At 37.7% G+C, this 13,310-nt stretch overlaps 1 protein-coding gene across 1 annotated transcript in view; it reads right to left on the minus strand.

Moving 5' to 3' along the window:
* Positions 1 to 6,920, minus strand: part of DHX35 (DEAH-box helicase 35) — a 34,801-nt gene extending 27,881 nt beyond the window's left edge. Inside the window, exons 1-2 of the mRNA XM_015812957.2 lie at positions 6,825 to 6,920; positions 111 to 244 (exon numbers count right to left, since the gene is read on the minus strand). Of these exons, the coding sequence (XP_015668443.1) occupies positions 111 to 244; positions 6,825 to 6,864 (174 nt within the window). The 5' untranslated portion in view covers positions 6,865 to 6,920. The remainder of the gene's footprint in view (positions 1 to 110; positions 245 to 6,824) is intronic.
* Between the last annotated feature and the right edge of the window lie 6,390 nt (positions 6,921 to 13,310).

Genomic DNA, 13,310 nt, shown 5'->3' on the forward strand with positions numbered 1-13,310 from the left:
TACATTTATTTTCTATTTTGCAAAATCAGCTTAAAATATGAAATGGTAGACCATTCCTACATGGCAATGCATGCAATTCTGCAGTTCAAAGTAATAAAAGTAATTCATACCTTAAAAACAGGCAGCTTTTGCCTCTGTTGCTCAATAGAAAGGGAAATATAGGGATTATAGATAACCGAAACACTTGAACTTTCAGCAGCATTCTGTCTCTCCTCGGAGAGGCTGACACCAGGTCCTTCTGTGCCTACACACACAAGCAAACAAATAATTATTAATTTGATGTGACTTTTACAAAAATACAAAAAAAGGTAAAGAGGTATTTTGCTTGTAATTTCACTTGTAATTTGATATACATATTTAAGAGGAAATTAATCCTCACAAATTCAGAGCTTTTCAATTTAGTATTTTAAAAGTTTTTTTTAAAGTACCAATTTGCTGGCATACCAGTCATGTCCATATCTGCTAAGGACAGACTATTCCTCAGGTATGTATCTTCCAATGGTCTCCAAGCTGAGTTTTCTAATGCACTGTGTATAGGGCAGTTTTTTTAAATAATGGTTCAGAAATTAATACAAGAATTACCATTACTGGTAATAGACTGAAATATAAGCATTTGTGTGATACCAAATACCATGATTATAAGGAATTAAAATGCTGGATTTTAAAAACCTAAACAGTTTAAGCTGCTGGCAAAGTCCTGGTTGTGTGTTTGGATGGCCTCTGGTATGGGCAGGATGGGCATACTGTCTCCATCCTTGCCCTGGATGACTGCTTGCTGACTTTCGATACCACTGACCATTTGAATCAACTCAGAGTTGGAGGTACATGGTATGTTGTTGCACCAGTTCACCTCCTTCATTCAGGGTCATTGCAAGTTGAAGGTGATTGGGAAGGAGAAATCTCACCATTGGCCTCTACAATGTGAAGTGTCACAGGGCTTGGTGCTTTCTCTTCTGCTTTCCAAAATCTACATGAGGCCACTGACTGAGCTCATCCATTGCATGGAGTGAGGTATCATCACTGACGATACCCAATATATATTTCCCTCCCTGGTAAATGTGTCATCCCAGTTCCTCAAGGTTGTGAGAGTCTGGACAGGGAACGTCTTCAGCTGAACCCTGACAAGACAGAATGGTTTTCATTCTGGAGGCCTACTTATTCCAGGATCATGCCATCTTTCATGCTGGATGACGTTGCACTACCAGAAGCTTCAGATGGTACAGAATGCACAGGCAATTAATTGCATATGCTTCTAGGGCTGCACAGGTTACACTTCTGCTTCATAGGCTGTTGCTAATTTGCCTCTAGGTCCAATATAAGGTGCTGGTACTGGTTTTAACCTTTAAAGACACTCATGGCATGGGACTGGATTATCCGAGGAGCTGTCTCTGCCCAATAACTTGCCCTATCATAGAGCAAATATGATATGAGTACCATCAGCTAGGGATTTGTGTCTGATGGGTCCTAAGAGTTGGGCCTTCCTCTGCTGGGGCATCTGCCTTAAGGAATATTCTTCCCCCTGAAATTAGAATGGCCCTTTTGACTTCTTGTTAAGGCCCTCAACACCTGGTTATGCTTTCAGGTCTGGGGCTTCCAGGGGACTGGAGATCTGTCCTGATAGCTCCGTTGCTGTTTTATTTTTATGCTATTTATTATTACCAGATTTATATTAGCAGTTTTATTTATTGTTGTGCAATGCTCCTCCTTTGGGAGAGACAGGAAGCTGTATAAACTTGACTTATTGTATGATTGATTGATTGATTGATTGATTGATTGATTGATTGATTGATTGAGACAGCTGGACAGATATTCTCCTGTTTTACCTAGCCCTTCCTAGCTCAAGCAACCAACTAGATTGGCAGCTAGAGCTTTTCAAATAATTCTACACAAACCCACAAACATGCTTATATATACTAGTCCCATTTAACAATAATTGGGACTGGAATCTCAGTTGTTGAGCAAAGCGGTCATTAAGCAAGATGCCCACATGACTGTTTCACTTAACAACCTCATTCAATGGCACTCCTGGTTGTAGTGATTAACAATTAACAAGCAGTGAAAAAGCTTCTTGCTAAAAGATTTCAGCTCCGCACAGATCTGAAATCCTCCTGGCAGCTGCTTTGGAAGGTGCTCCTGATTGCCTCTGCATGCTTTGAGTAAAGGGATTGTGCATGTATATTGCAATGTACTGTTTTCTGAATGTAAGGCATCTCTTGAAAACTGTGCGTAATCCTACTGGGTACTGTTACTTTATACTCTTGTAATTGTATTCTTTAATTGCAGTGTTTTAGGGGCATATACATAATAAACAAATTATGTTGATTTTAATTGTGATTTCTGAGTAATATGAATACAGTCTATCTGTTGTACATTAACTATACTGAAGATAGATCTATTGGCAATATTTATATGAATATTTAAAATAAATTTCTACTATAGGTCTTATTTCTGTATGAAATGAACTCAAAGCTGGCCTAAGTACACCCACAGCAACTGACAATTGTGTGTGCTAAATCATAGAACAGATACAAACAGGTTAAAAAAATTGAATATAGGTAGTCCTTGACTTACAATCACAATTGAGCCCAAAATTTTTCTTGTTAAGTGAGTTTTGCCCTGTTTTATGACTTTTCTTGACAGAGTTAAGTGAATCAGTGCAGTTGTTAAGTCAGTAGCAATAGCACTTTGACTTATATTCCACTCTATAGTGCTTTATAGCCCTAAGCAGTTTACAGAATCAACATATTGCCCCCAACAATCTGGGTCCTCATTTTACCAACCTCGGAAGAATGGAAGGTTGAGTCAACCTTGAGCAGTGAGAATTGAACTGCTGGCAGTCAGCAGAATTAGCCTACAATACTGCATTCTAACCACTGCACCACAATAGCCAGTAACATGGTTGTTAAGTGAATCTGGCTTCCCCATTGATTTTGCTTGTCAGAAAATCGCAAAAGATGATTAATCATATAACCCCAGAATACTACAACCATCATGAATATGAGCCAGTTGCCAAGTCTCTGAATTTTGTCACATGATCATAGGGATGCTGCAAAATGGTCATAAATATGTTTTTTCAGCGCCGTTATAACTTTGAATGGTCACTAAATGAATTGTTGTAAGTCAAGGACCACCTTTATATGTAAGCTGCAGTTTCCCAAAAGTAGGCTCTTCAGTTTACAAAAGGAAAAAAAATCATTCCAACTTGATTACATAATTAATTGCTGTTCTTATGATCCATCAAATCAACCCTGGCTCTTGCTGACTCAGAAACAAGTTTATGTACTTTTCTTGACAACATTTTTGGAAGTGGTTTGCCTTTGCCTTCTTCCTACAGCTGAGAGTAACTAGTCCAAACTCATCTAGCTGGTTTTGGTGCCTAAGACAGACCTAGAATTCTTGGTCTCCCAGTTGCTAGTCTGGTGGTTGTACCTCAAATTGGCTCATGTACCATAAACAGCATATTATAATTTTAAGATACTATCAGCAATATCAAGCAGCTTATGCACATCTTCACAGGTTGCAATTTATCATTAGCTGCAATTTATATCACATAAATGCTGTAATTATATACCGTGAATACATTGCTATCAATTCAGTGTAATAGCTTGCCCAGAAACCATATTATTGCAGTCTGAACACATCTCAAGGTAACAGATTTGGGAAAAATTTCTTTAACATGTTGTGGGAAGAATCCAGAGAAAGAAATATTTTGGGAAATATTAAAAAGGTAGAATATATTTCTCCAAAGAAATAATGGAGATCTTTAAAAGGCAGAAAATTCAGCAGAAACCAGCTTTTAGAAATGTAGATGTAATAATCCATTCAGGGAGGTTGAGGCCAGGAAGCTAGAAGCTATGAGATTAGGAAGACAAAGACCTCTAAAATCTACATACCCCACCCAAACTCTAAAAGGCATGAACTTTTGGGACATAATAGGATTAACCCTCCAATACCAAAAGGGCACACTCAGACTCAGGTCAAAGTACATGACACAGGAAATACAAAGCCTCTATGCCCAAAAAAAAGTAATAGTTGGTTTTGCTCTATACGTTATTTAAACCCAGTTACTATAGTAATTCAACAAGCACATGAGTAAACAAGAGATGTTTCACCCTGGGAGAATTTCTAAGTTATTCTTTGACCTGGCTCTGAAGAACTTTATAAATAAACTATTGTGGACATTAGGGGTATTGGGTTTATGATCTTGATTAAGTAGATCAGTGGTTCTCAACCTTTTTAATGCCGCGACCCCCAACCAGTCGTAAGTCAAGGACTAAACCGGTCGTAAGTCGAGGACTAAACCGGTCGTAAGTCGAGGACTACCCAACCGGTCGTAAGTCGAGGACTTTCCCTGCCCGGGAGCGCCGCGCATGCGTGGTTCCGCCCCCTGCGCCGGCCGAGGCGTAGCTGGCAAGTAGCAGACGGAGCAGGCCGACCACCAGCTGGCCCAGCTCAAGGGAGGTAAGGCACCCGCCGGAAAAGGGGGAAAACAATGGCGGACAGCCTTGCTTGGCGACCCCCGTGAAATGGTTGATCGACCCCAAATGGGGTCACGACCCATAGGTTGAGAACCGCTGAAGTAGATGAAAGAACTGGGATGAATCTAACTTTAAAAACATTGAGAAGACAGCTGTGATAGTCATGTGTTTTCTCTTTAATAATCTTTTTTGTGTAGTTCAAAAATTTGTAGCCTATCTCTAAATTTTGATTTTTTGTATATGATTTAATACTTACATATAAAGAACAAACTGCATATAACTATCATGTTCATACTAAATAGCAGCACCCATCAAAACTGACTACTAATTGTATATAACAGTCATTTGATATAAATATTTTAATAACTATATTAAATTAAATAGAACTTTCTTGCAAGTAAATAATCACAGAATTATTCAAAAACCTATTTAGCTTCAAAGATCATATTACAAATTGGCAGCCATCAGGGTTTTTTTCTCTACTCTTCAATAACTTAAGAAAAAGGATGCAGGGATAAAGTGGGTTAATGGAAATGAGATGAAAAATTAGGTTGTATGTAAAACAATGTAGTCTTATACAGAATTATCATATTGCTATAGGTTTTTCCTAGAAGAAAATATATCAAACTTTGCAATCTATTTAAAACCATTGTAAAAAAGGCTGCAAATACTGTTAAAATCTTGATATAGAAGGACCACAATGAATTACAAGACCGTGTCTATGTTCTTTCTAGAAATGGAGATCAGTTCAAGGGCAAATTATTTTTTTCACTGAAATATAAAATATTCATTAATAATCTCAGAAAGAAGTGGCTATATTAATAAATCAGCCAAAAGTACTGAAAGAATAAAATCTATGACATGCTCATGCTCTACAATCTTCCTTAGAACCCAAAAGTGTAAATGACTACAGCATTGAACACATTGGCATTAATAGTTGAACACAATGGTATTAATAGTTCAACATAAATATATACAGAATATTAAAAGTTATTATGTGAGTTTTTGTTGCATTAATGTGAAGGCAAAGCTCTCTAAATTCCACATACTCTTTTGTAATTGCAAACAAATACCAGAAACAATCTGTATACATACACAAATAATTATATAAGGAAACTACAGCAGCAAACATTGCCTCAACTGTTAAGGAGGTTAGCTCCATGTCTAAAAGTGAGCAGTAATTTAATTTAAATATTAATAGATCTATAAAATTAAGTTTCATCATGGAAAACTGTTTTCTAATTATCCTTCACGCCAGAAAAATCACCTCATGCAAAGAGATAAAAGCTACCATGTAAATTGCTTAGCACTGCAGAAGATTCTGTTATAACAGCACTTGACTGCCATTGCATTTACATATAATCAGTAGCAAGAACAGCATCTAGTTCCACCATTGAGGATTTTTACCTCACTACTTTTTAGTGGAGTGGAAGCTTTTCCTCAATTCCACAATGCCCCTTTAAAATTTAAAATCACCCTTTCAATTCAAATGACAGTTATCTTAAAATCATTTCAAGTTATTACTGCTTTGTACACAATAAAAGCAGATTTATTTTGGCACTATGCTAGTTAGCATTCATTGCCTATTAAAATAAGTGAAATTCTTTTTAAAAAAATTCATGGAAGAGACTAGTGCACCTCTCACAATTTATTTTAAATGTAAATATCTGTGTGGCTTGCCTCTAAGGAGGTTCACTGAAGCAAGAAAAGGGTGTATTTATGGGTGTGTTACTTTTGAATATTCTACAACTAGAATTAGACTGGTCATATATTCAGCGATAAATCCCATGACTTAAAAAGAGTCTTCACTTAAAAGAATTTGAAACTGGCATCTTATAGGATTTTTTTTGTACATCAAACAGCTTAATCTCAATCGGATGCATTTATTTAACACCACCTGAACGAGGTAAATAGGTCCACTCCATAGCATTAAATGGCATTAAGGGGAGGGGGGAGAAAAGCAGAACGACCGCCAGTGAAGAAGCACAATTTTCTTAATTCAGAATTCACAAGCTTCTAAGTCAAAAGATCGGCATGTTCAAAGGTTAAATATTAGGATTTGAGCAGGTGCAGAATAACTTTTCTTTTCTTCTACCCTTGTTCATTTGTGACCGGCCACCTTTTTTCTTTTCTTTTTTACTTATTTAATGATTCACAAGAGTCGCGCGTCCGTCCTCCAAAATAAGAGTATCGGTACATTCCCAATCACCTATCCCGCCGGTGTCCTTTCACAAACTGAAATTACATTTCCACCAAAACTAGACAAAAGCAGGCATCGCCCTTCCACTTCTTATTCCCTCCCATGGCATTTATATACCCGTCCTTTACAAAAAATTCAAGGCTTACCCGGTTTCCAAAACTTCAACGGACCCACGGGCGCCGCCATCTTGGGGTGAAAGGTCAAAGAAGGAAAGGAACGAACCCTCTCGCCGTTGAAAGGATCATGTGATCGCGAGGAGTTTGGTGATTGGCTGATGGTTACCATGGATTCCTCCCCCTCCCATTTGCCAAGCAGCTGTCTCTCCTCCAATCTACAGTCCAAGGGCAGAGCTTTAGCTGGGGACTGGGCTGTTTTTCGCCAACCTTTGGGATATTTTAGATGAGGGTAAAGGCTTCGGCAGAAACGCAGAAGTGGTTTGCCATGACCTTCTTTGAGAATAGCGTTTTTCAACCTTGGCAACTTTTAAGATGTGTGGATTTCAACTCCCACAATTCCACATGCTCTTATTTCGGAATTATATCTGAAACTAATTCTTTTACCGACATCGCAGGTTCAGTATAACCATACCTTTTCAAAAATAGCTGGATTCCAAAATTTTGGAATATAATGTGACATTAACATTATTAGCATTTTAAAAAAATCCCCATAGATCTTCTTACATTAAAATATTACAGTCCATTGGGTGAGTAGACCTAGTTAGTAACAGCATTCCCCATTGCAAAATTTTGTTTCAGATTCCATTTATATTCTGTATCTAGAGGTATTATACTGCCTTGCTCAATTTGGCATATTCCAGATGAGCTGGACCAGAGGATCGTGCTTGCTGGTAATTCTAAGAATTTCCGTCTCGCTACATCCATTACAAAATCTTACAGAGGGCATTCTATACTCAATGTACATGCCCATCATTCTTTGATGATAAGTAATCCTTCATGAATTATGTTAGTAGCATAGAGATGATTATTTCAATTGGTTGGTTCCTGCTGAAGACAGAGGGATTTATTTATTTGTTTATTGATTGGATTTCTGTCCCACTTTCTATTCAGGTATTCAAGGCATCATATGTAGCAAATTCTATTTTCCCCACAAGAACCCTGTGAGATAGGCTGGATTGAGACAGAAAGTGACTACCTCAAACTTGCCCAGTAAATTTCTGTGATTGAGAGTATTTTGAGAAGCACAGTCATTTATAACCCATCAGTAATTGAAATTAGAGGAAACAATATCCATTAGGAAAACTTTTTGCCTTAATAAGTCTATGGTCACTTTTTTACCATCAACTCACATGAATTTTTCATGAGCTTTTCCAACTAAACTGGTTCCTGATGTGTATAAAAATTTCCAGATGCTAAGAAAATAATCCAAAGTGATGGAGGAAAAGATAGTTATTAAAACATATCTCATATTAGCTATGATCATATTTGTAGATTAAAAAAAAGTATCTTTATCTTTAATCACTCCTATGGTATTTTATCCTTATTTTGTGTTTATCTTTTGTAAACCATTTGAGTTTCAGATAAACAGCATATTAAATATAGTACATAAACATAAATATGTAGGTGGAGACAATAAAAAGGCTTAATTACTGCCTAAGGGATATGCATCCTCTTCTCTATCCAGATGTAGATTCATCATATTCAGTTTTATACAAATGCAGTTTGATCAAGGGAAGCAACATACTTTGATTGAATGTTTTGATCTAATATAAACATATACAATATTAGATAAAGGTATTAAGCAAACTATTTAAAACAATGTATCATCATATTTGATTCTATAATAGTCCAGTGATTAAGCATCAACGTGCTGGGCAAAAGGCAGACCACATGATGCTTCCAATAATTTTGAAGCTGTTGCTGGAGATGCCTTTGTTACTCAAGGTTGCCATTTATCCCATAACTGAATCCCCCAATGATGGCATCACTTTCACAGAAACAAGAATAGCCATAAATAAATAATCACACATGAAGTGGGAATTCATATAAATGGCAACTTTATGGGAGTCAGTTTGCTAGAAGACCATTGGTGATCCTGCATCTTTCCTTGGAAATGTAGAAATTTACCAACTTCTTGTCTATATGTACAGTAACATCTGATTTTTGATTATCATCAAGTGATGATAGATGTTGCTTCCTCTCTCAGTACCTGAAGTAGAGCTATTCAGAAAAAGAAACAGATCTTAATTTCAGCATGCACACCCATAAATATCAATTCTAATCCAACTAGAATATAGGATTCCTGGTTTAACTGGTCTGAAAAATTAACTTTTTTCAAACATTTCTAAGTTCCCATCTTCAAAAAAGGAAAAAAAATGGAAATGGAAATTACAGACCTATCAGCCTGACCTCAATACCTGGGAAGATTCTGTAAAAGATAATCAAACAACGAATCAGCGAACACCTAGAGGCAAAGTCATTACTAAAAGCCAACATGGGTTTGTCAAAAACAGATCATGCCAGACAAACCTTATTGCATTCTTTGACCAAGTGACAAAATTAGTGGATCAGAGGAACGCTGTGGATATAATTTACTTGGACTTCAGTAAGGCATTTGATAAAGTAGATCACAACATACTACTTGACAAGATAGAAAAATATGGGTAGACAGCATCACCACCAGATGGATCCGTAGCTGGCTGACCAGCCGTATTCAGCGTGTGTTTCTCAATGGAACCGCATCTACATGGAGGGAAGTGTGTAGTGGGGTGCCCCAGGGCTCTGTTCGGGGCCCAGTGCTCTTCAACATCTTCATCAATGATTTGGATGAGTAGATGGGGAACTCATCAAATTTGCAAACGACACCAATAGGAATAGCCAACACTCCAGAAGACAGGCTTATGATACAGGATGATCTGGACAGACTTGAACACTGGGCACTATCTAACACAGTGGTGGCGAACCTATGGCACGGGTGCCAGTGGCACTCACGAGCCCTCTCTGTGGGCACACGCGCCGTTGGCCCAGTCCTAGGCCTTCAGCTGGGTTTTATAAAACCTTTTTGCTTTAGGCCTCCGCCGCCGTGTGCAAAAACAAAAAAAAGGTTCAATCAGTCAATTTCAACTTCTCGTGGGGAAAAAAAAGATCTTGCAAAATTGGAATTGATTGAACTTTTTAGTCCCATCCAGTCTGCCGTTACCACCGCAGCCACGCCCACCCAATTGGCAACACCCACCCAATGGGCCACACCCACCTGGCACTTTACGATGCATAAGTGGGTTTTGGGTTGCAGTTTGGGTACTCGGTCTCTTAAAGGTTCGCCATCACTGATCTAACAAAATGAAATTCAATGGTGAAAAAAGCAAGGTTCTACATTTAGGCAAGAAAAACCAAATGTACAGGTATAGTATATGGGGTACCTTGCTCAATAGTAGTAACTGTGAGAGGGACCTCGGAGTCCTAGTGGACAATCACTTAAATATGAGCCAGCAGTATGCTGCAGCTGCCAAAAAGGCCAACACAGTGCTAGGCTGCATTAACAGAGGGATAGAATCAAGTTCACGTGAAGTGTTAATACCACTTTACAATGTCTTGGTAAGGCCTCACTTGGAATACTGCATCCAGTTTTGGTCACCGCGATGTAAAAAAGATGTTGAGACTCTAGAAAAAGTACAGAGAAGAGCAACAAAGATGATTAGGGGACTGGAGGCTAAAGCATATAAGGAACGGCTGCTGGAATTGGGTATGTCTAGTTTAATGAAGAGAAGGACGAGGGGGGACATGATAGCAGTGTTCCAATATCTCAGGGGCTGCCACAAAGAAGAGGGAGTCAAGCTATTCTCCAAAGCGCCTGAAGGCAGGACAAGANAGTCATTTATAACCCATCAGTAATTGAAATTAGAGGAAACAATATCCATTAGGAAAACTTTTTGCCTTAATAAGTCTATGGTCACTTTTTTACCATCAACTCACATGAATTTTTCATGAGCTTTTCCAACTAAACTGGTTCCTGATGTGTATAAAAATTTCCAGATGCTAAGAAAATAATCCAAAGTGATGGAGGAAAATATAGTTATTAAAACATATCTCATATTAGCTATGATCATATTTGTAGATTAAAAAAGTATCTTTATCTTTAATCACTCCTATGGTATTTTATCCTTATTTTGTGTTTATCTTTTGTAAACCATTTGATAGTTTCATATAAACAGCATATTAAATATAGTACATAAACATAAATATGTAGGTGGAGACAATAAAAAGGCTTAATTAGTGCCTAAGGGATATGCATCCTCTTCTCTATCCAGATGTAGAGATTCATCATATTCAGTTTTATACAAATGCAGTTTGATCAAGGGAAGCAACATACTTTGATTGAATGTTTTGATCTAATATAAACATATACAATATTAGATAAAGGTATTAAGCAAACTATTTAAAACAATGTATCATCATATTTGATTCTATAATAGTCCAGTGATTAAGCATCAACGTGCTGGGCAAAAGGCAGACCACATGATGCTTCCAATAATTTTGAAGCTGTTGCTGGAGATGCCTTTGTTACTCAAGGTTGCCATTTATCCCATAACTGAATCCCCCAATGATGGCATCACTTTCACAGAAACCAGAATAGCCATAAATAAATAATCACACATGAAGTAGGAATTCATATAAATGGCAACTTTATGGGAGTCAGTTTGCTAGAAGACCATTGGTGATCCTGCATCTTTCCTTGGAAATGTAGAAATTTACCAACTTCTTGTCTATATGTACAGTAACATCTGATTTTTGATTATCATCAAGTGATGATAGATGTTGCTTCCTCTCTCAGTACCTGAAGTAGAGCTCTTCAGAAAAAGAAACAGATCTTAATCAATTTCAGCATGCACACCCATAAATATCAATTCTAATCCAACTAGAATATAAGATTCCTGGTTTAACTGGTCTGAAAAATTAACTTTTTTCAAACATTTCTAAGTTCCCATCTTCAAAAAAGGAAAAAAAATGGACCCAGGAAATTACAGACCTATCAGCCTGACCTCAATACCTGGGAAGATTCTGTAAAAGATAATCAAACAACGAATCAGCGAACACCTAGAGGCAAAGTCATTACTAAAAGCCAACATGGGTTTGTCAAAAACAGATCATGCCAGACAAACCTTATTGTATTCTTTGACCAAGTGACAAAATTAGTGGATCAGAGGAACGCTGTGGATATAATTTACTTGGACTTCAGTAAGGCATTTGATAAAGTAGATCACAACATACTACTTGACAAGATAGAAAAATATGGGTAGACAGCATCACCACCAGATGGATCCGTAGCTGGCTGACCAGCCGTATTCAGTGTGTGTTTCTCAATTGAACCGCATCTACATGGAGGGAAGTGTGTAGTGGGGTGCCCCAGGGCTCTGTTCGGGGCCCAGTGCTCTTCAACATCTTCATCAACGATTTGGATGAGTAGATGGGGAACTCATCAAATTTGCAAACGACACCAATAGGAATAGCCAACACTCCAGAAGATAGCCTTATGATACAGGAGGATCTGGACAGACTTGAACACTGGGCACTATCTAACAAAATGAAATTCAATGGTGAAAAAAGCAAGGTTCTACATTTAGGCAAGAAAAACCAAATGTACAGGTATAGTATATGGGGTACCTTGCTCAATAGTAGTAACTGTGAGAGGGACCTCGGAGTCCTACTGGACAATCACTTAAATATGAGCCAGCAGTATGCTGCAGCTGCCAAAAAGGCCAACACAGTGCTAGGCTGCATTAACAGAGGGATAGAATCAAGTTCACGTGAAGTGTTAATACCACTTTACAATGTCTGGTAAGGCCTCACTTGGAATACTGCATCCAGTTTTGGTCACCGCGATGTAAAAAAGATGTTGAGACTCTAGAAAAAGTACAAAGAGCAACAAAGATGATTAGGGGACTGGAGGCTAAAGCACATAAGGAACGGCTGCTGGAATTGGGTATGTCTAGTTTAATGAAGAGAAGGACGAGGGGGTACATGATAGCAGTGTTCCAATATCTCAGGGGCTGCCACAAAGAAGAGGGAGTCAAGCTATTCTCCAAAGCGCCTGAAGGCAGGACAAGAAGCAATGGATGGAAACTAATCAAGGAGAGAAGCAACCTAGAACTAAGGAGAAACTTCCTGACAGTTAGAACATAGCATATTTGGTATTAGTATGAGTTCCTGATATCCACAATCAACTTGTTCATTATGTTAAGCCATTAATTATGGTTTGCACAATAACACACCAAAACTGAACATACAATTTTGTGACTCAATAAATTAATGAACAAAAGGCTACCAAAAGTTTTCAGACTGAAACTGTGAACCTTATCAGAGAGATACAATCACAAGAGACTAGATTTGGATTCTCAAATGTCTTAACAAACTTTTGGAAACAAGTTTATTTTAAAAAAAATATATTTTCAAAATGCACATTCAACCTATTTTGCTACAATCCATGGTTGCAAATAAATGTTTTTTATTCAGTTCATCAACACAATATGTGTAACTGTAGCATGAGATTAGCAAGAGACATGTAGAAAATTTGCCATACTTTTATTAAAGGCAAGGCCATATTTAGCAGACAAACTATTATGAGGCTTGAGAGGTGACTTAGCTTGATTGAATCGTACTCTTGGATATATTTTTTTT

This window comes from Protobothrops mucrosquamatus, unplaced genomic scaffold (assembly GCF_001527695.2).
Source record: "Protobothrops mucrosquamatus isolate PMUCROS unplaced genomic scaffold, P.Mucros_1.0 scaffold119, whole genome shotgun sequence".
NCBI lineage: Eukaryota > Metazoa > Chordata > Lepidosauria > Squamata > Viperidae > Protobothrops > Protobothrops mucrosquamatus.